The sequence below is a fragment of the Colletotrichum abscissum genome, assembly GCF_030869225.1.
Source record: "Colletotrichum abscissum strain IMI 504890 chromosome Unknown Scaffold_14.1, whole genome shotgun sequence".
Lineage (NCBI taxonomy): Eukaryota > Fungi > Ascomycota > Sordariomycetes > Glomerellales > Glomerellaceae > Colletotrichum > Colletotrichum abscissum.
In genome coordinates this window covers 214,293-241,579 of record NW_026850032.1, presented here as the reverse complement: position 1 = coordinate 241,579, position 27,287 = coordinate 214,293, and the positions used below count along the sequence as shown (strand labels likewise).

Genomic DNA, 27,287 nt, shown 5'->3' with positions numbered 1-27,287 from the left:
ATGACCCCAACGTCTACAAGCCCATCGAGTGACAGGTCCCAATTTGATACCCCCCAAAAGGTCCAACATGTCAACATCAACAGCCGAAAAGGCGGACCCAGACCACCCGCAGCCGCCATTCCAGCTCATCAAGAGAGTCGAGAAGAACATCTGGATCACCCGGCGCAATGCCCAGCACGCGGGCTACGCCGACGGCGAAGAGTTCATCGCGCGCAAAGTGGACGACTTTGACGAGTACTACGACGCCGGCAAGTACTCGATGAGCTTCACGACCAAGAAGCAGCGCCAGGTCAAGGGCCTCATGGACCTCCTCTACACGCACAACATGGGCCGCAACGTCTCCCACATCCTCAACCACGAGAACATCATCTCCCTCGCGGGGTACCTCCGCCAGCAGCCCCTAGACCCGCGCGCGGAGAAGCAGGCCACGGAGGACTATTTGGTCTGGGATATCTGCGACGCCGGCACGCTCGAGATCCTCTTTGCGGACCACCGGCACGCGGAGCATGAGCCGGGGTGCTTCCTGCCCGAGTCGCTCTGCTGGCACGTCCTTACTTCTGTGGTGCGTACGCTTGTTTGGCTGCATGATGGGTATCGGCAGGAGGTGGACTGGGTGACCGGCGAGAAGTCGTGGGCGGCGACTGATACGGAGTGGATGCCCATCCTGCACCGCGGTATTGATGCGCAGTCCATCTTTTTTCAGCATTCGCGGGGCAAAGAGACGTACGGCGTGTGCAAGCTGGGCAAGTTTGGCCGGGCTTTCGTGTCGGGGGTTCCGGCGCGGCGGGAGGGGGCGCTGGAGAGGGAGGAGCCGCTTCCGCATAGCGTTGGGTTTCCTGTTGCGCCCAAGACGGGGCATATGCGTCTTACGGAGATGATTGAGCAGTGGAAGGAGTATAAGGATACGGGAAGGAAGGTGAGTTATCCCGGAGCAACTTCGTACAGACACACAGCAGCTCGACTAACATCACGCCCACAGAGCAAACGCCTCTACACGCTCAGCGACGAACACTGGGCCCTCGGCGCCGTCCTCTTCCGCATGATGACCGGCCGGCCCCTTCCCAGCCTCGACGGGTGCCAGACGTGCCAGTGCATCCACGTTCGGCGGTGCGCAAAGATGCTCTGCATCTACGACGACGAGACGCACAAGGGCAGCCGCGGGTGCTTGCACGAGAACTTCCCGGGGTGTCAGTGCGTCGTGCCGTCCGGGTCGGCGCCGAATGCACGGGCGGGGCCCGGTCCGGCGTGTGGTGGGGCCGCTGCGGATGTTCATCTTGACGAGGTGCTGCACCGGTCCGGGTACTCGCGGTACTTGAAGGTTGCGGTGCGGACGTTGTTGGAGTATGACCTCGAGACGCCGGCTGTGCAGACGAGGGGGTTGGCGGAGGAGATGGAGAGGTTGTATAAGGAGTGGAGGTGCGAGACGGAGGAGGGGAGGGAGTATGTGGACGTGCTGGATGATCTTGGGTACCGGTTCATGGTGTTGAATAAGATGTCCGGTGAAGTTAAAGACTAGTGGTAGCAGTGTCTTGGAGGTGTTTGATGTTGTTGTCAAGCATATCGGGAAGAGGGACCTCACCGACTGGCCTCGAAAGTGTGCTTCTATGAGCTAGGTATGTCATGGTCGTAGCACATGAATGAGTAAAAGCTTCTCAAGCTAGTTGACCAAGGCAGTTCGCACTTGTCTCTCGTAGTTCATCCAATGTATCCATGAAGTCACACGACACAAGCACGTTGAGCTGTCTTAGTACCTTAGCTGCAGTAGATTCCGAGCACTAACAGAACAAATTCCCTGCGTGACAGACCAAGGTACCTTACGTGCTTACCTATGGTAGGTACGTGCCCTTCAGACGTTTGACAGGAAGCCCCACCTTCCGCCAGGTGCTGCCCAAATTTTACTCGGCGCGCGACCTCGAATGGAAGCTCCGAGTGCCACAGCCTGCCCGCCAGCTTCCAGGTTGTCCACCACCACAACCTGGCAGTCGTGTGGACCTCTATCTTTGCCCGAGTCTCAACCACCACCCGACCATCGCCAATCCCTCATCCTTCCAGACGCATCTTGCCCTGGCTTCGAAGGTTCGACGTCGATCACGTTCAGCAGTCGTGACGATACACAACACGCATTCACCAAACCGGAATCCAAACGAAGAAACCCGCATTGAACCATACACCTCTCCTCCCGAACACCGGAACCGCGACATCTACAAACCTCACCACACCTCAACATCCCAAACTCCTCATCACCCTCACCAACAGCCATCTCCCCCCTCGACAACCAAAACCACAACAGAAAACAAACAAACATGTCCCTGAACCAACCAACGCCCCTCCTCCTAACAAAACGCCTAACCTCCTTCCTCGCCTCAAACCTAAACGCAAACCTCCACACGGCACTCCTCGCGACCCCCTCAGGCCGCCTCCTCGCCCACGCCTCCCCGCAGCCCGTCTCCCTCCTCCGCACCCAGTCCACCGTCGCATCCTCCCTCTTCGCCCTCCACGCCTCCGCGACGCCCGACATCCCCGACGCGCTCCCCTCCTCGTCTTCCACGCCGCCGTCGTCGTCCGGTGCTGCTGCAGCAAACACGGAAGATGGAGGATACCACGCGGGAGGAGCAGGAGGAAAACCCCTCACGATAACAGTCCAACTCGCCGCCGGGGTCGTCGTCATCCGGAGACTAAAGTGCGGGCTACTCTTCGTCTGCATCGGTCCCCTCGCCGAGACCATCGAAGCCCAGCAAGCTTCTTCCTCTACCGACCAACACTCTCACTCGCACCACTCTTCCCACGCGAACGCAGGCGCAAACGGCGGCGCGGGCACAGGCACGCCATTCCAGATCCCCGCGTCCCCCTCGGAAGCAGATAGCATCCTCAGCCTCGGCGCCCAGACGACCACCTCCCTCGCCAGCGTCGGGAGCGTGAACACCGCCGGCGTCGTGGTGTTGCGGCGGCATGCCGAGGAGCTGGCGCGGTGGTTGGACGATAAGCTTGGGAGTTTGCGGGTTCCCGAGGAGGGTGTGGGTGTGGAATAAGCTGGTGTCATCGCATTCTCTTTCTCTCATGGATAGGGAACCACGGGGAAGCTGTACGAGTAGAGAGATGGGACCTGGGACAGAGTGGCATGGATTTCGCATCGACTTATCAAAAGGGGACGAAAGGGGGCTTTGGGAAGCATTACAGGCGTACACGGGCGTTTCGGGGAAGATACCACCGGCCGAGAATTATCCCTTCATCTTCGTAATCACTCTGGCGTGTACAATATCTTGCTCATTAAGGATTTCTATTCCATTTGCAAGTAGCCTGTGTGCTATTGTGAGTGCTTGTGTGTGTGTGGTGCCGAGCTCGGCCTCTATGGATATACTAATTTGCTCCTTGCTCCTTGTCCATAACCTCCCAAGATTCGTTCGCCTTGATACCCCCCCTTTCTCGCCGGTATTTTGTTCACACGCAAACTGTCCTATCCCAACGCCCAAGAAATGCAGACTGCGCCAATTCCACCCTTCCAAAGACACGCCTCAAGAAATCACTCGATGCTCATTCGCATCAGACCGTCGTTGGTATCAACCATGCCCTGGAATCCAACGCGTCCTTTGTTCCCGTTCACTACCCGGCCGTTGGCGTTGGCGCCGCTACCGGGCGTGCCGCCTCCAAGGCTTCCCGACTCGCTCGGCGCGCCACTGCCGCCCCTATCGCCGCTGTTGCTGCCGGGCCGCGACCCCCAGGGCGCCACGTCGCGTTGCATGGGGCTCTGCATGATGGGCGAGTTGTGCACGCTCATGCCTGGGCTTACTGCCCGGCGCTTGAGGCTGACGGGATCGTAGTCGTCCTCCCGCCTGCGCTTGCTGTTGATCCGCCGTGTGATTTCCGCTGCGCTGGGTGCCGGTTGCGGAGCCTGAGCGAGAAGAGGAGTATCTCCCTTTTGAGACTCCCCGCTGCTTGCGGCCATGGCAAAACCAGCCGTAGGGCCGAGTGACGGGGAGTCCATGCAAATGTCTTCGCTCATTCCTGACGATGAGCCGCGAGGGAGTCCTCCGTTAGGCGGGGGCGGCGTTGTGCGAGCACCGCCGATACTGCTAGACTCGGAGAAGGTATCCCAGAACTTGGTGCCCTTTGAATTCTTCAAGGCTTGTTGCTTAAAGCTGCCCGAGAGATTGAGGGCCGAGTCGGTGATCATGCTTTCCGGTATGTCGTCGAGGGATTGGTCTTGGTTCCCTAGGTTGGGCGACGAGTGGGTAGTAGCGGGAGGAACGGTCTGTTGACGAGGTGCTCCGAGATCGACGTCACTCTCTCGCACTTGACGGACGACTTCGGCCTCTCTTTGGGTTTCCGTCTCGACTGGCGCACCTTCCTCGAATAAAGCCGCCCTGATACGAGCAAAGTTCTTCGTCTTGGGTAGCAGGTTTCTACGCTGCGTAACCACCCGTCGCATGACTGTAGGGCGCTGCCCATCACGACTGGGAGTCGAGAGTAGACCGTCGATATTATCACCGCGCTCTTCCTCGCTCCCAGAGATATGTAACTGGTTGGCCTGCCAGCTAATGCTCTCCCTACGTGAATGTGCCGACATGTCTTTGGGCACGTTGTTTGGCGGCGACTTTGAGACACCGGCATTTGTGCTAGGACTGAATCCTAGACCCAGTGGCAGTTTGTGTTTCTTTTTTGGCTGTTTCCTTTGCCGCTGCCTATGCTGGAAGCTCATCAGACTGTTCATTGCCGGAGAGCCTCCCCAGGGTGCCATCATGGGATGTGTGCCCAAGGGCGCGGCGGTCTTGTTGGCTTGCGGTGTACCAATGTACGGCTCGTCCATATCCTCATCCATGAGATCATCGTCGTCGGAGTCGGAAGAAGAATCTGACCCAATCTGATTCGCGCTGCCCAGGGAGCTCGACACCGTCATGCGCTCGTGGTTGCCCATCATGGACCACAACGAGTTGGTGGTTTGCTCGGCCTGTCCGTAGTCGTTGCTCCTGCGTCCCGGGATATTCATGCCCCTTCCTCCGATCGTAGGCGAGGAGTCGGGTGAGGACTCGGCGAGTGTTGAGTGGTGCAGGCTGGTGGCAGCGCGTGAGAAGTCGAGGCCGCGGGAGCGACGAGGGAGAATATTTGTCGGACTCGCATAGATCTGCGAGTGGTCGAGCTTCGGTGATAGCGGCGCGGGCTTCGTAAATGCGGTGGACGAGTTGGCTGCAGGGGAGGCAGGGTCGCGGTTCGCGGGCATCTGCAGCGAGAGACCGCGGAGGGGGAATTCGGTTCGGTGAGGGGTTACGGGTGTGGTGGCCGTGTCTCTGATGTGGTTATCGTCCTTGGATGCCTGGCGACCATCCGCAATGTGCGGTGAAGGAGTGAGCTTGGAAGGAGTTCCTCCTCCATCAGACATGGAGCGCGTCTTGGACAAGGGCGAGCGGCCCAGGCGTTGTGGAGTATTGAGGGCGTTTACGGGGACGTCGGCGTCCTTATCGTCGTCCACGATGGCAGACTCAAAGTCCATGTCCCTTAGATCCATGGTTCTGTCCATGGCGGGAGGCAGTGAGGTTCAAAACTGTCGAGGTAGTCGCGAGAGCCAGATTCACGGAGCGATCTGGGATTTATTGTAAGTGACGCTTGATGTTCGGCAACGTTAAGTGGGTAGTGGACCAGGTGGTTTGGGTCTAGTCGTCGTTTGGGGGCTGGTTCTGGCGGGGATCGCGATTAAGGCTTTGGCGATGTCATTGAGATATTGGTTGTAACATGCGGGGTTGCAAATGGCATTGTTGAATGTCGCAAGACCATTTGAAGCGCTCTTTGTACCTTACGTTTGATGTCGACGGAAAGGAGGCTGGTGAAATAGTGATAGCTCAAGCAGCCACCTCTCAAGGTTGTTGTAGATGGGTCGAGGTTGAATTGGAGTTTGGTTGACGAGCGAGCGCAGCGGGTAGGCGGGCAGTGCAGTTGGCAGGCGGGCAGACAGACGTTGGAGAGGTCTGAGTACCTACTGTACATACTCTGACTACATATTTAGCAATGTACCTTACCTCAAGGTGCTGTAGGATAACCTTTCCGGTTGGATGCGGCCAGGCTTGCCAGGGTTGGAAAGTGAAGACGCAGTAGGCGCCATGAACAGCGAACCGTGTTGAGCCGTCTGAGGCTCATTGGCAGGCTTCCCCTTGCGGGGAAATCAGAGGTATCAACGCACCCAAATTTGCTGCTGCGGGTACTTTGCAGTTTCAAAGTACCTAAGCACTGCCCATTTGTTTCGTCGATCCACAACGGCATTTCCATTTCCATTTTCATTCCCATTCTCATTCACTCACATTCCCGTCACTCACTCACTCACTCACTTACTCACTCAGCTAGGTGTTCTCTGGCTCCCGCCTGCACTTCCCCACACTAGCCCCGAACCGAAACGTCGTGGGAGACGAAAGCTTAAAATAGCAGAGGCCTTTGGCCACTGCTCACTTCTGTCAGCCTTAGGTTCCGTTGGCTTTCTGATCGTTGAGTGTTTGATGGGTGATGAGCTGATTGTATCTGATCGCACTTCGGTGCCTCCGGCCAAGGTGGAATTCAGGGCCATGTTTCAAGGGAGAGAACCATAACAACCTTTTTATTGACGTCTGACTTCGACGACGTGAATGGAGCTCTTCACTCATCGTGCAACTTGTCAGAAAGGTGGCAGATTACACGCGGAATAATCAGCCGCTCAGCCCCTTCTGCCTCTACCTCTATCTCCTATGACTACTGCTATCACTTCCACTGCTAATCCTAGCTGGTCATTAAGTATACTCTGTGTATCACTTATGCGCTGACCGGCGGATCGTTCCATCACCCACTTGAGGCTAATCATCTGGCGAAGCTATCTCCATAGCATTCGCGATGTTGAGTCAATAGCCCGTCGCAGGATTAACCATCACTGTGGTCATGGCTGTCATTCCTCGTTCATGCCCCCAATGTACTCAGCCGGCAGGTTAGCACGATTTCTGTCACTTGAGAAGCTATCTTGCGATCTGTATGATAGAGAAATCCACAAGTGTATTCGTCTGCCGTGCGCTTCGGGCAGATCTCGGGCTCCGTTATGATACACCTACTGCGCCGCCACCTAACCCTCCCACCTACCTAAGGTAAATTCACAACACCTTACCGACCTTGAAGACTTGGCCATCAAAAGAAGGTTCTTCGACCCAAACCATCCCATGGTATTGATGGTGATAAGGCTGATTTGAATGTTGGCTGGCGTGAGCCTTACTCTTTCTACAGGTATATATATGTACATGTACAAGGTGACAAAAGGCGAGCAGCAAAGTCTTCTCGGACACACGCAACAGCAACCACTCGACATATTTTACAACATGGCCGCGGCAGGTATGATTCTCGCCAACAGTCGTCGTCATCAGCAAAGCTTGCGACGAAATCGTCTTCCTCCTGAAGAGGTCCATGCCGAGTTCCAGGTGCCCGTATACCCATCCGATGAACAGAGCATCGCCAAAACATGTCAAGAAACACCTCCACAATCAGCCTGGGCGTGGTTCGCTCTACTTTTTGGTAGAATGAGAAAAGACGCATTATACCAAGGGCCAGGCCTCGATCAAATCATGCCTACCGAGTTGCTCCTCGCCATCTCCGCTTATCTAACCATGGTCGACCGCGCAGTCCTATCTCTGACGAGCTTCAGAATGTGGACCATTTTCGGAGAGAACAACTTTCTACTGAGTCTACCGTCTCAAAAGAAACTCGAGCTGCTGACGTTGCTGGAGAGAGACGCCGATGAGCACAAAAACGGCAACGTCCTCTGCAGGCCCTGTCAGATCTTCCACCACCCTTACTTGTCGATATCCACCGCCTATCACAGCAGCACCGGCGCCAAGGGCAGCGGCTATAATCGTCCCTGTCTTCAGGAACCCGCAAACCCGCATCAGAGACTAGTTTCACCCTATCTCCACCGCACCCTTCACTTCAACGTCCTCAAGCACTTCCATGCTGATAAGCGTTCTAAAGTGAATCTGTGTGGTCCTGATCAACTTTATCTAGTCGATTCTGTTGCATATTGCCACGAGAGCGTTAAGGCAACGGTTAAACAAATCATGACGGGCCGTATCTCGACACAAGGCGAATTGCTCGTAAAGACCGTCACAGACCTTTCCGCGACCAGAAATGACGTCCCTTACCTTTATCAAGTACTAGAACGGAACAACCTCATCAAATGTTGCGGGCATATGTACTGGGCAGCGAGGTATCCTTTCATATTTCAGCATAATATGCAGTATTATACCGACCCTGTCGACCTTGCGAGATACAGACGAGAATGGGAATCTGATGATCTGAAAAGGATACGAAATATCTGGCATCCGGATGAGGAGCCCCAGCATTCAATGGACAATAGGCGTATGCGTGCCTGTGCCTTTTGTTACACCAACTATACGTATGAATGGAGAGATGTGGATGGGAACCGAATCGTTCGACTCATCTCATATAAAAACCTCGGAAAGGGAGAGGATATGAACGATGTGAAGTGGGCATCGCATTTTAAATACAGGGCCTGTTCAAGGGAGGACATGATTCGATTGCACTGGTGGGAAGGGTTCGGCTCAACATATACTTGGGTAGGACCTGGCGAGAGCGAGATAAAGGCATAGGCGGGGAGAGACTGATCGTGGCTTCTCGTTATGATCACCAGAGAAGGGTGGTGGGAGGATGAAACCACGCAAGAGAAGCTTCGATATAATCCTCGGACTTCTCATTGATACTGTTTATGAGTAGGGCTTTCAATATCCTCCAGACACATGCCCGCCAAAGAAAGCAAAGTGTGCGGTAGGGACGTTGCATCTCGAAGCTGAAATTGCATACATATCAGAATTATGGCGACGTAACTCTGTTTCTTTAAGTAATAGCACGCGCAGTTGGGATTTGCTTTTATCCGTCTAACACGAGTCTTTGTGATGTATTAGTGACTGCTACGGATGAAATCTTGAATCAGTAACGCTTGCGGAGGTCATACTGATGCTAGCACGGCTAATATCAAAAAGTCATTCAGACTGACAAAAGAGTTCACCCCCCCGGTGCTGGACTGGGGGCTACATCTCTTGGTGCTCATGCTGGGAAATATCTGGTGCTCAAGCTGGGATTCGAACTCGGGTATGCGCTGAGCCTGTCGTCGAGTAGGCTGGTTGGCGAATTGATTGTTGACCATAAACCACTCCACCACCCAGCCAGTTTGACCTGACCCGTCGACCTAGACGGGCGCCTGCTGGCTGGTGACAGGAATGGCAGCAGAGGGGTATATGAAGGCTTGTTGTGTGGTTATTCAGGTTGTGTATTCGGACCCGGTGGAAACCTGGATGGTTCAGGGGGGAAGTCACGTTAAGGCTCTGAGGGAAAGTCCTCCACCGTGGGCCATACACTTGCCATGTTGAGCCACACTCATTAGGAGGTCAGACTTTAATTCTGCGCCTCCTATCGTTGCTACCTATATCTACCTCAGAAGTTTACATGCGTCGCTGTGATCTTTCGCCCTTCACGGACTCTTTCTCTCTTGAGACCACCTTCCCCTTAATGGTCAAGGCAGATAGACCATAGCGCCTCCCAGGCATATCTCAATTTTCGCGCTGGAAGAGCCTCGACCACCTAGAATTCTTCCTTACCTGCCATGCCTTCCAGTATACCACCAACATGCACCTTCATCTCCCCCAAACCATCCAGCACCCGGCTTGCATGGTTATTAAGATCACTAAGAAACCCATCGGCACCGCGGTTGCAATCATTTGCCTCTTCTAGAGGCGGTCGTGGGAATTGCACCGGCAGAGGTCCAGCTGGCAGAGCAGAACGGCTCCGGTCAGAGTATAACTCATGACCAACGCTATAAGGTGAAAAGCAGTTTAACACCAGCCCTTATGGGTCTTCTAGTTCCTTAGTACCACTATAGTCATCATAACTACTCGACGTTATCCCAAGCGTATTCAATAAGGAATATACTAGAAATGCTGATCCGTAGTTATGAACTTTATAAGAGGGAAAGTTAAAGAGGTGGAAGAAAATTTAAGAGATAGCCTATTAAGATAGTAATAGTATCTACCGATGCTATGTATAATACTATATAAACGATCTTAAGAATCGCCCGAGCAGCTAGCAAAGGTAGGAATTAAAAACAAATACTAGAAATACAAGATAGCTTTAAGAATAATAAGAATGATAAGAAGTTAGGCAGAGCCTATGAGTACCTTTAAATACGTATAAGTTGAAAGATCGTTGGGGTGGAGGGCTTTAACTAGTTTAGACACTCCCTCTTCTCTCTCTACTCTTTTCTACCGAGGGGTACGCTGTCATAAAGCGTCCTCGCCCTAGGACGACCCTGAACTAGAAAGCGACGTTGACGCCGGTAGATTGATCTAGTCAAGACATAAGAGATAAAATACCAGTGAGTGCTTGACAGTTTGTCGGGTCCGGGATTTCCGAATAACCTCTTCCGGCATGTGGGGGCCGGCCGTCGTAACGGCCACTCCCGTCGCCGTGTCCCGTCCCTGACCTCAACCTGCAACGGCGTTGAAGGCGTTATGTAATACAACTTACACACCAAGGGGAAAACCAGAGTCCCGGAGCAATCTATTACCTCACGGCTTACCCTGGTCGAGTCCGGTTCCACGAAGGAAGGAAACCCACGTCCGTCCGGTCCCACGGCCGACCAAAGTCCCATTTCGTGAATCATCAAAGGACCAGAGACGCGGCGGTCGGTCAGATTATGAGCCGCAAGCGATTAATCGGCCGAACGCACGGTGTGAGTCAACATTGGCACTTGTGTACAGCACCTGCAAGTGCAAGGATCGCCGTGACTCTCGGAGCCGTCTACGGGCCTTTGGTCTACGGGCCTCTACAGGTAAAGTCTGCAAGAATGGGTTCAGCCGCAGCCAGGTGTTTGCGGTGTTGGTCGGCGCCCGCTAGGGAGTAGCGCCCCAAGGAGACGGGAGATGAGCAGAGGTCTGAGCGGTTTGCTGGATGCGCGCTTGGAGTCTTGACGTCGTAAATCCAAAAAGAGGCTTTTTGGATTATGAAATCAAAGTGCGAGGGCCGAAGGCGTCGGCGCAGAACTTGACCAATCACGGGCGCTTGTTACAGTGGGTGACCCACCCCGCGTAAGTCGGACAAGTTTTCCCTCCGACCACCGAGATGGGCCGACCGACTGGGCTGGAATTCCTGGAATTCGTCTGGATTTTCCGGTCTTTAGATTCTCTTAGATCCATCATCCATGGACCATGGTCTACGCAGTACCGTAGCACTCTTGATCCACTGCCACATGGAGTCTGCTGCAGCCGTCGTAAACCGTAAAATAAGGTAGGGAGGATAGGTACCTACTACCAGGACTTTGTGCTCGGAGTGACCCCTGCCCCTGGCCCGATATCCCTCCGCCCTTCCTCCGGCACTGACACACACACACACACACACACGCGATTGAGGCTCACGTAACTATGGTGACGAAGGGCGTTCCTCCTTCGGACATTTTCTTCTTTTTTGCCAATTTCGATGACCACAGTTTGCAGCATGTCTAGGCCGAGTGACTCGTTTCCCCAATTCTCTCCTCCCCATCCCACCCACTCAAACGCAGACAAGCTCACGCTAAGGTATCCCACCAAGTTTTACCTCCTTTGCTTACCTGCCTTACATGACAACTGGGTATCCAAAGTATGGAGCGCACAAAGAAAAGATACCTTGTCTTGGTAGGCATTGACCAAATGACCAGGGGGGAGCTTGGGCGTTTGGCTGGGCCATCCCTGGGGCTTACGAGTGTTCAAATCGGGTTGGGGTCTGCGATGGTGCAGTCTTACCCGATGGGATGCTGCAGCTGAGAAATTTCACGATCTCAGATGTCATTCAGGATGATTTACTAGTGTACCTGACCTTACCATACCTTACCTCGCAAGCGCGAGCATCAGCCCGCCTCGTCTGATGGATACATAAAACCTGCCCTGCCTGCCGCACACCTTTTCACATGCGTCTCTTGCCTCTTCTGTATCATCCAGGGTCCTCCTTCCTTTTCCTTCTTCCCACGCCCGTAGGTTTGTAAAAGAATAACATCGACGTCTTCCCTACCTCTCTACTCTACCGCTACGAAGAACATACACACCACCGGTTGAACCAGTGTACAAGTTAATTCTCCCCTGGAGCAAAACCACGACAACAAAAGTTTTCATCACAACCTACACTGTCACCATGGGCTCCAAACACCCCGACGAGAAGCTCGGTGACACCACCTCAGCCGATCCCTCCATCTCTACCGAGAAGCACCACGTTCACGATGACCCCAACATGCCCGAGACCTACGAGAAGCAGGACCCCTCTCACGCGACCGGCGACGACGACGTCTACTACCCATCTGGCCTCAAAGTCGTCCTCATCCTCATCTCCCTCTGCCTCGCCGTCTTCCTCGTCGCCCTCGACCAGACCATCATCGCCCCGGCCCTCGGCACAATCACAGCAGAGTACGGCAGCGTCAAGGATATCGGCTGGTATGGCGCCTCCTACCTCCTGACGACGACGGCCCTACAGCCAATGTACGGCACAATCTATAAGCTCTTCAGCATCAAGTACGCCTACCTTACTGCCATCGCCATCTTCGAAATCGGCTCCCTCGTCTGCGCTCTTGCGCCAACCTCCACCGCCTTCATCGTTGGTCGCGCCATTGCTGGTATTGGTACTGCGGGTCTGTTCTCCGGATCCATCGTCATCCTCAGCTACACCATGCCTCTCGAGAAGCGACCCCTGGCATTCGGTCTTATTGGGGGCATGTGGGGTGTTGCGTCCGTTGCTGGGCCTCTTCTGGGTGGTGTCTTTACCGAGAAAGCGACCTGGCGGTGGTGTTTCTACATCAACCTCCCCATCGGCGGTATCGCCATGGCCTTTATCTTCTTCCTCCTCACCATCAGCCGAAAGAACAACCCCAGTGGAGAGTCTCTGATGAAGCGCATTCTGCAGCTCGACCTCATCGGAACGGCCATCTTCCTGCCTGCGATTGTCTGCCTCATTCTCGCTCTCCAGTGGGGTGGCGCCGAGTACCCCTGGAATAGCTCCAAGATTATTGGACTATTTGTCGGATTCGCGCTCATGATTATCGTCTTCATTGGTATTCAGCTATGGCAGGGCGACAAGGGAACGCTGCCTCCCAAGCTATTCAAGAACCGCAACGTCGTTTGCGCCATGCTGTTTGCCTGCTTCTTTGGTGCTGCATTCTTCCCGCTCCTCTACTATCTGTGTAAGTGCCTTCCCTACCCCTGCTTCTGCTTCCGCTTCCACAGAGTCATCACACTCGAGAACCAGCATTCTAACAAATTGTAGCTCTCTACTTCCAGGCAATCCAAGGCGTCAGTGCCGTCCAGGCCGGCATCAAGATTCTGCCCCTTCTCCTCGCAACCGTCGTCGCATCCATTGCCAGTGGCGCCCTGATCTCCATCATTGGCTACTACAGCGCCATCATCCTGCCGTCTCTGGTCCTCTTCGCCGTTGGCTCAGGCATGATCACCACCTTCGACCTCGACACGCCCATGCGCGAGTGGTTCGGATACCAGGTGCTCGCGGGCCTCGGCATCGGCGCAGGTTTCCAGATTGGTGTGCTCGTCGTCCAGACGGTCTTGCCCCAGGAAGAGGTTCCCGTCGCGACCGCATGCGTGCAGTTCTTCCAGTCCTTTGGCGGCGCCATCATGATCGCCGTCGCCCAGACACTGTTCCAGACGGGTCTCATTGACGGAGTCACCAAGAACGCTCCGGATATCAACCCCCAGATCTTCATCAACGCCGGCGCTGACCAGGTCCGCAACATCTTGACGCAGATGGGGCGTGCTGACGCCATTGACGTGGTCCTTGAGGCCTACATGGATGGACTCAGGCACACCTTTTATGTCACTGTTGCCTGCGCCTGCGCTGCTTTCGTTGCCTGCCTGGGCTTGCAATGGAAGAGCGTCAAGAAGGAGGGCAAAGGTGGTGCTGCTGCTGTTGCTGTCTGAGAGTTTCAACGTCTTGTACGATACGAAGTAAACGGTTACATGAGATTTAGAGGATACCCGGTTTAGAACCCTGCTCTACTTAGACTAGAAATTGTAATGTCGGATTGTTATTGTGTATGAACGTAAACTTCTAGACGTAATTGATATGCTCTACTACGCTTTCATATGACAAAACCAAGAGTGGGCGAGGCCCGTACTAGACATGCGGGTCCTGAAAAACGGTATCATTGATGGCTTTTTGGCTATCTGGGCCTCATCAAAGATGGTGCGCTGCCAGATGCGGTTGTATGACTTGAGATAGGACTTGAGTTCCCATCGAGAGATATAGACGTTGATCTTTTCCGAATCGGTCTCGTCTACGTACTTGTTCTCGTTAATATAATCGATGTTAACGATAGGACGGTTGTTCTAGAGGTCATACTTACGGATCTTACCGGTATGGTCATGCGGCTCGAGACCAAGTCCGGCGCGCTTGATCTGCCTGCTATATTTGCGGTCCGTGATGCGAATGCCCACATGCACTTGATGTAGGAGGCGACGGGTAGCGGTGTTGGGAGTGGTAAAGATCACTCTCTAAGTGAAAGTTGTGCTCTCATACGGTGCTATGTAGCTCTCTCATTATGACGGGGGATATTCTCACCAGAATACTCGAGGTAATAGAATAGCCGGATAACAGCCTTGACTGGTGGTGTGGGCGGGGAGGGCCTGCGAGGTGGAGGATGGGGTGTGCGGCGTCAGGCGGACACTGGTGATGAATCGGACGTTGAGGAGGAAGTGAATCCATTCTTCAAGCTCGTCAAAGCAGTTTCAGGAGAGAGACGACCGCAACGCAGAATTAAAGCGTGAGGCGATGCATAATCCTATTATGCAGGCTACCAGACAACAGGGGTTTGGCGGCGGTGGCGCGGATACCAAAGGTTGAATAAGTACTACTTTGCCCCCGGTTATGATGGGTTAGGAGAAGATCCCAAGTACGGTACGATACTCTCACCTGAACATGTCAATCATGCTGCCAGCTACGAGGTATCAAGGTTGTTTGTACGATGGGCTTTCTATTTTGAGTCGTGTACTCGACTGAACGCCAGCGTATAAACCAGAATAAATCATGCCTTCCGAGCATCTATCAATACAACAATTCTTCCCTTCCCCTTTTCCGAGCGCGAAGTGGTTCTTACACTTCACTGGGTATCATCAGGCAACGCATCCCACCCCCTCTTCACAACCCCCCTCGCCGTCGTCTTCTCCTCGCCGCCGCCGCCGCCGCCGACAAACCTCATCACCCACTCCCACACTCTCCTCGTCTTGACAAGCTGCGGGTGTACCGTGCTCGGTTCCCCATCCCCATCCCCTCCTCCTGCAGCGAGAGACCTCTCCAGGTCCCTCGGACGATAATACCCGCCCTCATCACCCTCCCCCAACTTCCGTCTATAAAGCACCGTCGTCCTAGTCAACCCCTTCCGCAGGCTCTGCCCATATACCTTTCCTCTAAACACATGCAGCGCCACATTCTGCAGTAACACGACGTCTTGTCTCCGGAGATTCGCCGGCGACGTCGGATCCGCTGTTGCGGGCTTACCGGCGTTCTTTGCAGCTGCTGGGGGAGGCGGCGGCATAGCAGGCAACCAAAACGTCACGCCGAACCCGGCGCGCGTGTCGTCCCCTAAGAGCACTTCGACGAGGGATAACTCGGTGCCCCAGCGGGTGGTCACGCTTCGCGGGGTGGAGACGGAGATCACGCCCGCGATGAGGTTCACGGTGACGGTCTGCGGGGCGAGGCGGAGGAGGGAGGGGGCCGGGGGGATGTCTTCTAGATCGGAGAGGTGGTGGGTTGAGGTCAAAAGGGGAGGACGCGGGGTTGAGGTGGAGAGGTCTGCTGTGGTGTCTTGGAAGGAGTCTGTTGTTTCGGATATGAAGGAGTCTGTCGCTGTTGTGTTGAAGGAGGTGTTGTCTCTGTGTCTGGACGGGTTTTGCTGGGGTGGAGGTTGTGATGAGGACGGAGGGGGCGGGAGCTGGGAGGATGCGAGGTCGTGGTGGAGGGCTAGGGAGTGGTTGTAGAATTGCTGGGAGAGGGGGTCTTGGGAGTCCGTTGTGGTTGTGGTGTCGTTGTTGGCGGTTTCTTGGTGGGCGTCCCAGGAGAGGGAGAAGAAGTGTGCTGGGGGGAGGAAGTTTGAGGGCAGGCCGTGGGGTTGGGAGTAGCCTGTTGTTAGGGGCTTGTGGTATAAGGGGAGGGATCGCCAGCATGGGAGGGCTATCGTGGTTGTATTTGCGTTTTGAGTTGCCGGTGTTGAGGTTGACGATGAGGTTGACGTTGAAGTTGGAGTGGAGATGGGTATAGCGGGTGGGCCGGAGAGGAGGAGGGAATCCGGGGATGACCAGTCGGCCTCGGGGGCGCCGGCGAAGATGATGACTTTCGGCATGCAGGGGTGTCTTGGGGCCGGCTCCGGTCCGGCGGCGGCGGCGGGTGTGTGGGTGTTGGTGACGGGAGTGGACTCGGTGAGTGTTGGTCGGGCGAGGTGTGGCAGACGAAGGGCTGCGGGGCACGAGAACCTGGCGGTGCGGCGTGCCTGGAAGATTGGAGATTGCGGGGTAGAATTGGGTCATCCAGTCCGTCACAGGTCCCTCCAGAACAGAGCTGAATTCTGATGACGAGAGACACGGGAGCGAATGGATGACAGGCGGGTGACACTCACACACAAACACAAACACAAACACGACACGAGGAACAATTACTCGCACGATGGGCAACAGGGGAAAACTCAATTCATCTCAGATGGCGAGACTGCAGCATCTCAAACGTGTGGCTGATGGTGTTAACCATTGTCGAACTTGTGTCCCCCCCCGAGTCGGTTGCCTCCAAGACATGGAATGGACACGCCAACACGGTCGATTCTGTTGGATTTGCTTTTTTCTTCTCATTTTGCCAGAATTCTCGGTTGCAAATGCCATCAAATAGATGCCTTCAGAGTGCCACTTACATGGATGATGGATGTCTACGGCCTCGGGGATGGGAATGAGCCGAACTGAGGTACAGATACTTTAAATATTAATACAGCACAGGCAGTGTTAGCCAAGCTACATGGCAGGGGCCGTACCCGTACTCCGTACCGGTAACCGCTGGTACCTCGGCATCTACCAGCTCCACACAACACCCCCAGGACCCCAGACTTTCACCTTTACTACGTCGACCCGGTCCCTTCGTCGCAAGCTTAGTCCCATCTTCTAACCTCGTCAATCTTGCCTTGCCTACCCTACCTGTGTAGCCGATGAAGCTGGCAGACGATATTTTGAGACCTGGCCTCACCTTGACCTCTTTTCATCTTATTTCTCCTTACTTAATACACGTACCAGACGCACGCACTCTCTCACACATGAACTGAGTGTGTCCTGGCTGAGCAACAGCAGTCCTTCACTCAGTGAAACTCACTCATCTCACTTCATCTCAATTCAACCAAACAGCCTCACTAAACAATCAACATGTCCTCCGTCTTCCACATCAGGGAGCACGTCCTCGACGGCTCACACATCCGCGAGTTCCCCCGCGCCCTCTCCCGCTCCCAAGACGACGTCCTCAAGCTCGCCGTAAAGGAGTACGTCCCAAAGGACAACCCGAACCCCAAGCCCGGCGACGTCACAATCATTGGCGCCCACGCCAACGGCTTCCCCAAGGTTCGTCACCTTCATCTCACTCCGTCTCATGTTTCCTCACGAACCACACACCTCACCAACACCACGCTCACTAATCATCACAGGAACTCTACGAAGCCCTCTGGCAAGACCTGCACGCCCAGTCCCTCCTCCCGACCTCAACCTTCCGCATCCGCTCCATCATCATCGCAGACGCAGCCTGGCAAGGCCGCTCCTCATCCCTCAACGAACCCCTCCTCGGCAACGACCCGGGCTGGTTCGACCACCCCCGCGACCTCCTCCACCTCATCAACACCCTCCGCCCGCCGCGTCCCCTGCTCGGCGTGGGCCACTCGTTCGGCGGCAACGCAATCGTCAACGTCGCCCTCATCAACCCGCGCCTCTTCTCCGGCGTCGTCCTCTTAGACCCCGTCATTTCGAAATGGTCCTCCAACGCAAAGGGCACCATCGCCGCGTCTCCCGCAGCAGCGAGCGCCCGCCGCAGAGATCTCTGGCCCTCGCGCGAGGAGGCGCGTAAAGCGCTCCTCAAGAGCCCGTTCTACCGCGGCTGGGATGAGAGGGTGTTCGAGGCGTGGATGGACCACGGCCTCCGCGACGTGCCCACGCAACTCTACCCCTCCACCTCTAGCACCAACAACCCCAAAACCCCCATCACAAAAGAAAGCGTGACCCTCGCAACGACAAAACACCAAGAGGTCTTCACCTACTTCCGCCCCTCTTGGCACGCCTACGATTCTTCCGGCACGAACCTCGTCAACCCAGACCTCGTCCCGGACCTCGACCCGGCCCTCAACGAGCGCTACTACACATTCCCCGTCTACCGCTCCGAAGGCGCATCCACCCTCGTACGCCTCCCGCACCTGCGCCCCAGCTGTCTCTACGTCTTCGGCGGCGCAAGCGACCTCTCCACGCCGGAACTGCGCGACGAGAAGATGCGGTTGACGGGGACCGGGGTAGGCGGGAGCGGTGGGGTCGCGAGGGGGAGGGTGAAGGAAGTTACGCTCGAGGGTGGCGGGCATTTGTTCCCGATGGAGGTTCCTGGGACGAGTGCAAAGTTGACGGCTGAGTGGATTGAGAAGGTGATGGGGGAGTGGAGGGTTGAGCAGGAGGAATATGAGCGGTGGACGAGGTTGAGCGTCGAGGAGAAGACGACGCTTACCGAGGAGTGGATGGGTAAGATTGGGGGGTCGGCGCGGCCACCCAAGGCGAAGATCTAGAAGCATGTGTGTAGTTCACGAGCGACGAAAGTTTAGAACCAAGAGGAGCGAGAGCATGGTAGTGTTTGGCACCTTTGTGGAGCTGGATGTTTAGAGACACCTTTAGATGTAGAGTCTATGTACACAAGAAAGCCCGGCAGCTTGATCGTTTCATCATCACCGGCCCCTCCTACTCCTCTTCTTCGCCCTCCTCTGGCGGTATCCAAACCAGCAGGCCGTCCTTGTCGATCTTCATCCCCTCCGTCGGTATGATCCTCAATACCTTTTGGAAGTACTTGTCCCGAACCACGAGCGTGGGCCGGATGTAGTCGCCCCGTATCAAAGGTAGCAACCGGTACGTAATGGTACGCCTAGACACGGGCAAGACATGCGCCGTGGTCTGCTTAGAGCCGGAAAACGCAAACTCGTCACTGGGCTCCATGTTCAAACCAAACGTCAGGAAATGACTCGACGGGTTCTCAATGGTGATGTCCAAATGTATCAAACCCGTCACGGAATTGGCGAGAGAGTACGAAGCTAGGACGCGAGGCTCGGTGCCCAAGACGATGTATCTTGGGACAAGCATCCTGGTCGTGTTGACCGGCGCTGGTGACGAGGCTGTTGATGTGCGGCGCCACTTGAGGACAAAAGCCACGTCGAGGGACGCAGGCCCCCGATCGTCGAGACTGAACTTTTGAGCCACCAGATCGAACTGGGCCTCCTGCATCTGCTTTGGTGGGATTCGGAGCCCGCCTTCTGCGATGTCTGGGCGGGTCGCCGTGGTGCACCGTGCGTGATTCTGGCACGCAATGACTTCGGCGTCCATGCTAACAATCTCCAGGTCTTCCGTCGCGAACGATGCAAAGTGGCACACGAGACACCACTTTTGTGCCAGACCGCGGGGCTGCATCGCAGCTTCGTCGCCCGAGGGGTCCTGCACGCCCTCATAATCAAATAAGCTTGGCCAGGGATCCGAATGGAGACGCGGAATAAGATCGTAGTTTGCTTCAAAGGGGTTGACGACGTTGAGCTGGACGGGTAGAATCTGCATGATCAAGGTAGCCGGGTCGGCGGCGAGATGGTAAAACACCCTCAGTGTGACATCGAAAGAGGTGGTCAACTGTACGGGTTCAAGCCTGATCTTGACACGTTTTGACTGCGATATTGCCAAATTTCCAAGTGTCAACCCCGTAAGTTTGGCCTCCTCCTGACCAGCTTCTGCAATATGTTCTCCTTCGTCTTCAATGTCCACGCGGAAGGACGGGATCTGCTCGCCAAAGACGTGAGCCTCGAGCTTAGCCACAGCCTCGGTCTCCTCGGCATTGATAACATCCACAACCAGGTCCATTGGCTCGTTTGCGTAAAATTGATCGAGAGGTTGCGCCAGCTTGATCTCCAGCTTGGGCGGCCTGGCCTGGACTTGGATAACATGCGCGCTCTGCCGCACGATCCGTCTCCGTGAAAGATATGGTCCAAACCAAAAGTCCGTCGCTCCCAGATCCCGGAAGGTAACGGTATAATTCAGCAAAAAGGTGTCCGTCTCCAGGATCAACGTCGCCGAGGATGCGTGCGCCTCGCCGGGCTCCCGCAGAGGTATGGCCATCTCGTAAACGTTCGTGTGCCCAGGCTTCAGGGTCAGGTTTCCAGATCCGCTCAGCCCTGATGAGCCTTCCTCTTCCTCCTCGCCGTCTCGAGCCTGCTCGGTCAGGGGCACGTCCGCAAGCGTGACGTTGCCCTTGCTCTTTCCACCATTGGACTCCGGGTCATGATCTAGTGTGATGGTCTTCAAGCTACCTTCAAAGTCGATTCTCAGGCCCTTGAGCGTCACCGCCGATGCATCTGGGAAAGCGTCGGATCGAATGGCAACTTGCGCTTGACAGTTCTCGCCAGCTTTACCATCCTCGCTTTTGAAGATGAAGGATGCGGCGATGAAGGAGGAAACCACATCATCATTAATGGTCACAGTTGGTTTGGGCTCGATATCGAGTCCCTCGAGTGACCTAGATATGTCGTAGTGCCAGTTGGGCCGCCGTGTGAACTCTGTGTTGCAGTCAGTGTCCGTAAAGATGAAGAGAAGAAAAGATCTTACTCCTGTTCATCAGCTCCCAGTCAATGGCGACTACAAGCTCCCCGTGACCAATTCGGGCGGCCGCAGCACGCAACACCCAGCTCAGGTCTTCCGTAATGTTGAGCCATCCCTCTGATCTGAACGACATGTCTTCCCAGAGAGGTCGCAGCAAAGCAACAATGTCGTCCCAGGCCTTTAGGTTCACCATTTCTTTCGCGCATTCCAAAGACAATTCGGCCGATAACCGCAGTTGACGCCGTGCCTGGAACTGGGATCTAGCTGCCATTAGAATGTCTATAATGAGCTTAGAATGATTGACGCCCGTCCCCTGCAGAGGAAACTCCTCGTGAGGATCTGGGCACATGTACGTGTCGTATTGGAAGGCTTTGCTCGCAACTGCCGAAGCCGGAGTGGTATCTGGCGAGCGCCGGTCTTCTTCTGGAATAGACCGGGCGAGTCTTCGCCGGGTCATCAGATGCTCAGCTGCGATGCGATACCAATATCCCGTGTGATGCAGCATTTCCCATGGTCGTAAGCGATCGGCTGCAGCAGCCTTTTCAGGCTGAAGGAATAACGTTCGCGTTGCTGGCGCCAAGCTGCGAATGTCCACTCTCTCGATTAGATTCGCCATCACTACCGCCCACCTCGATTCCCATGCAGCCCATCCGTAGTTATTCGTTCCCCGGCCGCGTCGATCGACAAAGTCTGCTATCCTGTCCCGATGTGTGTGCCATTTCCGTACGGCAGCAGTGTTCTGGGATCCCCAGAGCAGGCATCGAATGCTGCGTATCGCCATCACATCCGCAAGCATGCGCGCCTCGTTCCATCTCGGGCTCCAGCTGGGGATTATGTCCATGACGTCCTGACTGAGGAGCCCCTCATAAGCTTGTTCATACGAGCGCAGCGCCGCGTCCATCTCCTGTCGGAACTCGGCGAAAACCCCCGTCTTGTAATCGTATCGTACATTCCAGTCTTGCACCGAGGTCGTTTGGGAAGTGCTCGTAGGCGGCACTGTAGGTTGCGGAGCAATTCCGCGGCTGCGCTTCTTCCGAGCATGACGGCCGAGATCGCGATAGTACTCTATGGCTTGCAAGAAGACAGCCGCAAGCATGGAGTCTGCAGTATGCTCTAAATCTGTTGAAAGGTCCTGGGGCGACAGGTAGAAGAAGGACTTGTTGTCCAAAGCAACGCCTCGCCTGATGTTCTCGAGTCTCTCCTGCATGAAATCTTGCATAGAAGCCGAAGCAACGCCATCGCTCAGGAGAACAACGGCGAAGCGTGTCCTGTAGCCTGACCTGCTGATAGCGGTCTTGGAGTTGTTGATGTCCGTTTTCAGCTGATTGTCGTGAAGGGTAGCAAGTGTCGGATCGGTCGTCAGGGTATAGAAAGATACATAGACACTGGGAACCATGTCCTCATGCTTTTGGAGCCAGTCTGTGTTCATCAAGCCATCGGGATACAATGGAGAGACTGGGCTAAGAGGAGAAAAGGGCGAATGCAGCACAGCGGGCGTCTCGGGAGCTTCTATGCCGTCTGGAAGTCTAGCGCGGCGAGGAGGGAGAACAAGAGACTATGCAGATGTTAGCCCTGACTTGATGCAAGTAGGTGGTGCGCGCCGTACTCGACCAGCAACGGCGACCCGCAGCCTGTACGGCTTCCCGCTGTCTTTGCCGTTCCATGGGTGATTCCTTCCATCTTGACGAACTATGTAGTCTTTCAAGGCTTCGGCATTCGGGCTTTCTATGCTTGGCAGTTCGGATCGGATCAAGAGGGCTTGGTCTCGAAGCTCTGCGTTCAGAGGCAGGGCTTTGGCGGGGCTCGAAGTCAGGCCGGCAATGACGATGTGCGGGATGTTATGATCCAGGCTTCCAACCGGGTATCCGTCCATTATTATCAAGTTGGAGCATGCAGCGCAAGGCGACCATGAAGATATCGATTCTTTTGGCAGGGGTCGACCGGATCGCAAAGCTACTCTAGATAGACACTGCACGTTAGAAGCATGTACTCCTGGTGATGGCAGTAGGTAGCTAGTGGGCACTCACGGAAGCGGTACTCAAGGGAGCATGACCGCTGGGATCAGGAAACCAGGCGATTGCAGCAAGAGAGCGTGCAGTGAGCAAGACTTGCACGTTGTCGCGAATGGGGAAGCTTCGTGCAAGTTGAGGAGCGCGCATGTACTGCGTCCTCCAACAGGTCTGTGAGAAGAAAGATACATGTCAAAAGTATCACAGCTCTCGTCCCGCACCTCACCCCAATCCCAGCCCACCGCCGGTAATCCTAAGCTACGTTAATGTGTTCAGGCCACAGGTACCTTATCGTCCCGCTGTAGTGATACGGGCAGTGACCACAAAGCAGGTGGACACCCCCCCTGAACAGCGCTGGAGGCACAGGGCAGCCGATCAGCGACAGTAGGACGTCTCGGCATCGGGTAAAGTGGCTGCCGATGCTGGGTGCCATGATTGGCTGTACACCTAAATGCGGTCATGATCGACCCACCTCCAAAGAGCGGACGGGAACCTGGCAGCAGTGGAAAGCGCAGCGCAGTCGCTATGTACCTAGTAGGACGCTCATCAGTGTGGGAGCGCAGTCGGGTACCCTCCACAGGGCCAGGAAATCCAGCCTCGCCCGCCCGCGTCCTTCTCCTCCCGCCTCGTCACAGAGGCTGCGCGCAGAAATTGAGGGCTACCCATTCTACCTTTCCTACACCTCTCCCACACCACACCATTCTCCGAACCGGTCTCGTAAATGACTTCCTCTCGCACCTCTCCCGATCCGCTTCGAACTCAATAACCAGTCATTTGAGACTGTTTAGTCTCTTTACTCGAAAAAGGCTCCAACCGACCCCGACTCTGTCTCCCCTCGTCCTGCTTCTCGCTGCCGCTGCCACCGCACCCACCTCCGTGATCGCTTGGGCACGTCGCCAGGGGCAAGAGTCTGAATAGCGCAATGGCAACCCAACAGATCCTGTTCGCCGAGACGGTCGCCGCTATGAAGAAGGCTCTGAAGCGAAAAGCCTATGGTACGTACACCAATCACTTCCCGTCGTGAAGCCTTGTCGACCTCACATTCTAACGAGCACCTGGCAGAATCCGACTCGGACGACGAGATTGACCACTACGGCAACCGCGGCCACAAACTCCAGAAGCGCGCACTCTTTGCTCACAAAGGTCAACTCGCACCACCCTCCGGTCCCGAAGTCTACAACGAAGTACGTCGCGAGTTCCTCCCGCATACCCGCCCACGGCGTCCGACCAACACTAACCATCGCAGGTGATTGACTACGCTGGCCAGCAGCGCACGATAATCAGCCGCAACCCTCCCATTGTAGACGAAGAAGGGTACGAAATTGACAGCGACGACGACGAGGAGCGCATTCAGGAGGCTGTCTCCTCGGCCACAGAGCTTGACCCCTACGCCAATATTCGAATTGAACGTCAGTACCACAAGAATCAATCGCGCTCCCAGGCTCTTAACTGACCCCGTTCCAGAAATCCTAGCTCCCTTGACTGCCTCAATCGATCTGCCACAACATCCGACCCTTTCGAAACCCTTCACAGCCAAGACCCTAGACGAGATAGCCGAGCAAAGCTGCGACGTTCGACGGAAAGAAAATGCATCGCTGTGGAGAGTCAGACATCTCTTCACAAAGATTTGCGGCGACTACACATGGGTCCCCTGTGGCATGATGGTCGGTCCGGACGATGCCGACTTGTACTCGACAGACTACGTCGAACGCGGTTACCTCCAAAACACGAAAGCCACCACTGCCGGATCAAACGGGGACGCCTCCTCTGGTACGTTGAGCGGCGATGCGAAACCAGAACATGCGCCAAACGGCACGAACGGCGAGGCGTCTGGAGACAAGGACAACGAAGATGGGGACGTAACAATGACTGATGCCGGCTCCGAGAAGGGGGATGCAGCGAAGTCCGCATCTGAAAAGGCAGAGAAGGAGCACACTCAGCCTGAGGCAGACGCATCCCAGGTAGCAAACGGCGAAACTTCCAAACCTAGCACGGTAGCCAAGGAGGCACAGGTTGAAAGCAAAGCCGACAAGAAGCAGAAACAAAAGGCGGTTGACGTTGAAATGCACGATGGCAACGCGATACCTCCGTCACAGCCCGGAACAGAACTGGCTGACGGCAACGGTACGCATGCGCCGTCAATGGCAACGGCATCGGAGACGGCGGACGAAACCTTTGTCCACCCATTTTTCCGGCCGCCGGCCAACGCTCGCCCAGACCGAGATGTGGGTCTACCAGAGGCAGAGGCCGAGGATATCCGCCGCCTGTTAGCTCTGTACGTCCAGAAACAAGAGGAGGTCTGCCGCGGTGCTATGAAGCTCCACGAAGGCCTTCTCAAGGCCAACCGGCTACGCAACACAGTTCTCGAGTGGTCCAAGTCGGAAGCGCACAGTGGTGCCAACCGGGATATGTCTGACGGCGAGGACTGGTACGACAAGGAGAAGTGGGGCCTCACGGAGGATCTCAAGAAGGGCCAGGACGACGAGGAAGAAGACACGGGCACCGTGGCCAAGAAGACTAGGAATCGCAGGTGAATGGGTGCCCGGGCGTTGTTGGCTTACTTTGAGGGATTATCTCCGGGTTATGGTGTTTGGCGGTTGACGTTGCAATTGATACCCCCCATGTTGCGAATTGGTCAAGGCGGCGCGCTGTTTTCTAGTCAGTTATATATATGCTGGATTCCTTGATGACACTTTTCAGTTCATGATTCTGTACTGCCTTCCCTTGCGCCTCAGAGTCTTTGGAGGATTGAATTGTGTTGGATGCGCTGGCAAAGGAGCTCGTTCTCTCGAGCTATCGCTTGCCGCGTCAAGGATCGGATAGCTGCGGCGGGGGCTGGAGGGTTCATTTACCCCAGCCCCGAAGACCGTCGAAACCCCGTGAAGAAAAGAAACCTAAGGCTACCTACCTTAAGAGCAAACGGTAAAGGTACCTCATAGTAGGTACGGAAAGGTACGTAGGTAACAGGATGAAAAGTACTTACCTAAGGACGTAAACCGTACCCTTGGACCCCCAGCGGTGCATTACTGGTACTGCGTTATGACGAGACGCTATGGCCAGGTGTCCCCGCTAACATAAATACCTGGGGTGGAGCGAGCTTCTGTCACAAGCCTGCGAGACTTCCCAACCCATCCTTCTCTTCTTCCTAAATAAGCTACTCTCTGTCCTCAACGGTTTTCTTCCTTTTGAGAGGAAAACTACTCGTTGCATTGCCTTGCAGATTTCTCTCGTTCTACAACAGCATTCCTCTCCATTGACATTGGTATTCGCCATGGCGCCCGTCCAGATTGACAACAAGGCCCTGGTCGACTTCAACCAGAAGAGCCTACTCAGTACGTCATGTCGTACCCGTGGAGCTTGGGCCCTTCCTTTCCTCTCGAGCTCCTCGTCGTCGCCTCTTTCCCCCCGCTGACCCAAATCGTTGCAAACAGTTTCTGCCGCTGCAATTGCCTTCAACCCGTTGTTCTGGAAGTAAGTTGCTTTCCTATGTTCGTCAGCGTGCCTCAGCCAAGTTGTGTGCTAACATCTGCGTAGCATCGTCGCAAGACAAGGTTCGTGAAGCCGCCACGGTCGTGTCCCAGTAGCCACCGTCTAACCTGCTTGGTTCCCAGAGTACAAGAACAAGATCCTCACCAAGCTCGCTGGTGGACGTTCGCAAGCTGCATGCTACGGTCTGGCTGCCACCATCTTTTCTCTCGGCATTTTCCGTGATCTTCTCTACGAACGGGCCCTGCGCTTCCAGCCAGCCCACCCACTTCTCGCGTCCGATGCGGTGACCTATGTCGGATACGCCCTCGTGGCATGTGGCAACGTTCTCGTTCTCTCTTCGACATGGCAGCTGGGTATTACCGGCACGTTTCTCGGTGACTACTTCGGCATTTTGATGGACAGCATCGTGACTGGCTTCCCCTTCAGCATTACCGACGCCCCGATGTACAATGGGTCCACCCTGAGCTTCCTTGGCGCCGCCCTCATCTACGGCAAGCCCGCCGGCATCCTGCTGACTGTCTGGGTCTTCATCGTTTACCAAATTGCCCTGCGCTATGAGAACCCCTTTACTGCTGGCATCTATGCCAAGAGAGACCGCGAACGTGCTGATGGCAAGGACACCAAGAAGATTAGGTGAATGCCAAAAGAGGCCCAGCTTCAACAGCACAAAACCCATCTCCACATCCCGTTCCGGATCGGGGCCGAGCGCAAGACCGGACGACAGGGGGTGTACGGAGCCACGCAGGTCCCCGCCGGGATACTGCGGTGATATGGGTCTCGGTGAGCCCGGTCAGTCCGGTGAGCTGACCGTCCCACACACACATCTTCCCGAAGGCGGCCGGCCGAGTCAAGCCCAAAACGGCCCGCCAAGGGAGAAGAGAGAGAGAGAGACCAAAAAAATGGACATCAG

General features: G+C 55.3%; 10 protein-coding genes across 10 annotated transcripts; 7 read left to right on the top strand and 3 right to left on the bottom strand.

The window, feature by feature from the left end:
• Window positions 1-67: 67 nt before the first annotated feature.
• CABS01_06666 (uncharacterized protein) lies at window positions 68-1,516 on the top strand (the record flags this gene model as incomplete). Its single annotated transcript, XM_060540031.1, has 2 exons — window positions 68-916; window positions 980-1,516. 2 exons carry the CDS (start codon window positions 68-70, stop codon window positions 1,514-1,516), a joined length of 1,386 nt encoding a protein of 461 aa, XP_060403715.1.
• Window positions 1,517-2,303: 787 nt separating this feature from the next.
• On the top strand, window positions 2,304-3,029 carry CABS01_06665 (uncharacterized protein; the record flags this gene model as incomplete). Its single annotated transcript, XM_060540030.1, has 1 exon — window positions 2,304-3,029. One exon carries the CDS (start codon window positions 2,304-2,306, stop codon window positions 3,027-3,029), a length of 726 nt encoding a protein of 241 aa, XP_060403714.1.
• A 491-nt stretch (window positions 3,030-3,520) lies between these two features.
• On the bottom strand, window positions 3,521-5,512 carry CABS01_06664 (uncharacterized protein; the record flags this gene model as incomplete). Its single annotated transcript, XM_060540029.1, has 1 exon — window positions 3,521-5,512. The coding sequence occupies one exon, from the start codon at window positions 5,510-5,512 to the stop codon at window positions 3,521-3,523; it is 1,992 nt and encodes a 663-aa protein (XP_060403713.1).
• A 1,807-nt stretch (window positions 5,513-7,319) lies between these two features.
• On the top strand, window positions 7,320-8,323 carry CABS01_06663 (uncharacterized protein; the record flags this gene model as incomplete). The annotated part of the gene is made up of 2 exons (XM_060540028.1): window positions 7,320-8,144; window positions 8,297-8,323. The coding sequence occupies 2 exons, from the start codon at window positions 7,320-7,322 to the stop codon at window positions 8,321-8,323; spliced, it is 852 nt and encodes a 283-aa protein (XP_060403712.1).
• Window positions 8,324-12,168: 3,845 nt separating this feature from the next.
• On the top strand, window positions 12,169-13,955 carry CABS01_06662 (major facilitator superfamily transporter; the record flags this gene model as incomplete). Its single annotated transcript, XM_060540027.1, has 2 exons — window positions 12,169-13,207; window positions 13,291-13,955. 2 exons carry the CDS (start codon window positions 12,169-12,171, stop codon window positions 13,953-13,955), a joined length of 1,704 nt encoding a protein of 567 aa, XP_060403711.1.
• A 1,178-nt stretch (window positions 13,956-15,133) lies between these two features.
• Window positions 15,134-16,372, bottom strand: CABS01_06661 (uncharacterized protein; the record flags this gene model as incomplete). The annotated part of the gene is made up of 1 exon (XM_060540026.1): window positions 15,134-16,372. One exon carries the CDS (start codon window positions 16,370-16,372, stop codon window positions 15,134-15,136), a length of 1,239 nt encoding a protein of 412 aa, XP_060403710.1.
• A 1,057-nt stretch (window positions 16,373-17,429) lies between these two features.
• CABS01_06660 (uncharacterized protein) lies at window positions 17,430-18,817 on the top strand (the record flags this gene model as incomplete). Its single annotated transcript, XM_060540025.1, has 2 exons — window positions 17,430-17,621; window positions 17,705-18,817. 2 exons carry the CDS (start codon window positions 17,430-17,432, stop codon window positions 18,815-18,817), a joined length of 1,305 nt encoding a protein of 434 aa, XP_060403709.1.
• Window positions 18,818-18,986: 169 nt separating this feature from the next.
• On the bottom strand, window positions 18,987-22,752 carry CABS01_06659 (uncharacterized protein; the record flags this gene model as incomplete). The annotated part of the gene is made up of 3 exons (XM_060540024.1): window positions 18,987-20,836; window positions 20,886-22,434; window positions 22,486-22,752. The coding sequence occupies 3 exons, from the start codon at window positions 22,750-22,752 to the stop codon at window positions 18,987-18,989; spliced, it is 3,666 nt and encodes a 1,221-aa protein (XP_060403708.1).
• A 1,058-nt stretch (window positions 22,753-23,810) lies between these two features.
• CABS01_06658 (uncharacterized protein) lies at window positions 23,811-25,422 on the top strand (the record flags this gene model as incomplete). Its single annotated transcript, XM_060540023.1, has 4 exons — window positions 23,811-23,883; window positions 23,951-24,072; window positions 24,135-24,297; window positions 24,353-25,422. 4 exons carry the CDS (start codon window positions 23,811-23,813, stop codon window positions 25,420-25,422), a joined length of 1,428 nt encoding a protein of 475 aa, XP_060403707.1.
• A 737-nt stretch (window positions 25,423-26,159) lies between these two features.
• CABS01_06657 (phospholipid methyltransferase) lies at window positions 26,160-27,014 on the top strand (the record flags this gene model as incomplete). Its single annotated transcript, XM_060540022.1, has 4 exons — window positions 26,160-26,220; window positions 26,320-26,359; window positions 26,423-26,439; window positions 26,500-27,014. 4 exons carry the CDS (start codon window positions 26,160-26,162, stop codon window positions 27,012-27,014), a joined length of 633 nt encoding a protein of 210 aa, XP_060403706.1.
• Window positions 27,015-27,287: the final 273 nt, after the last annotated feature.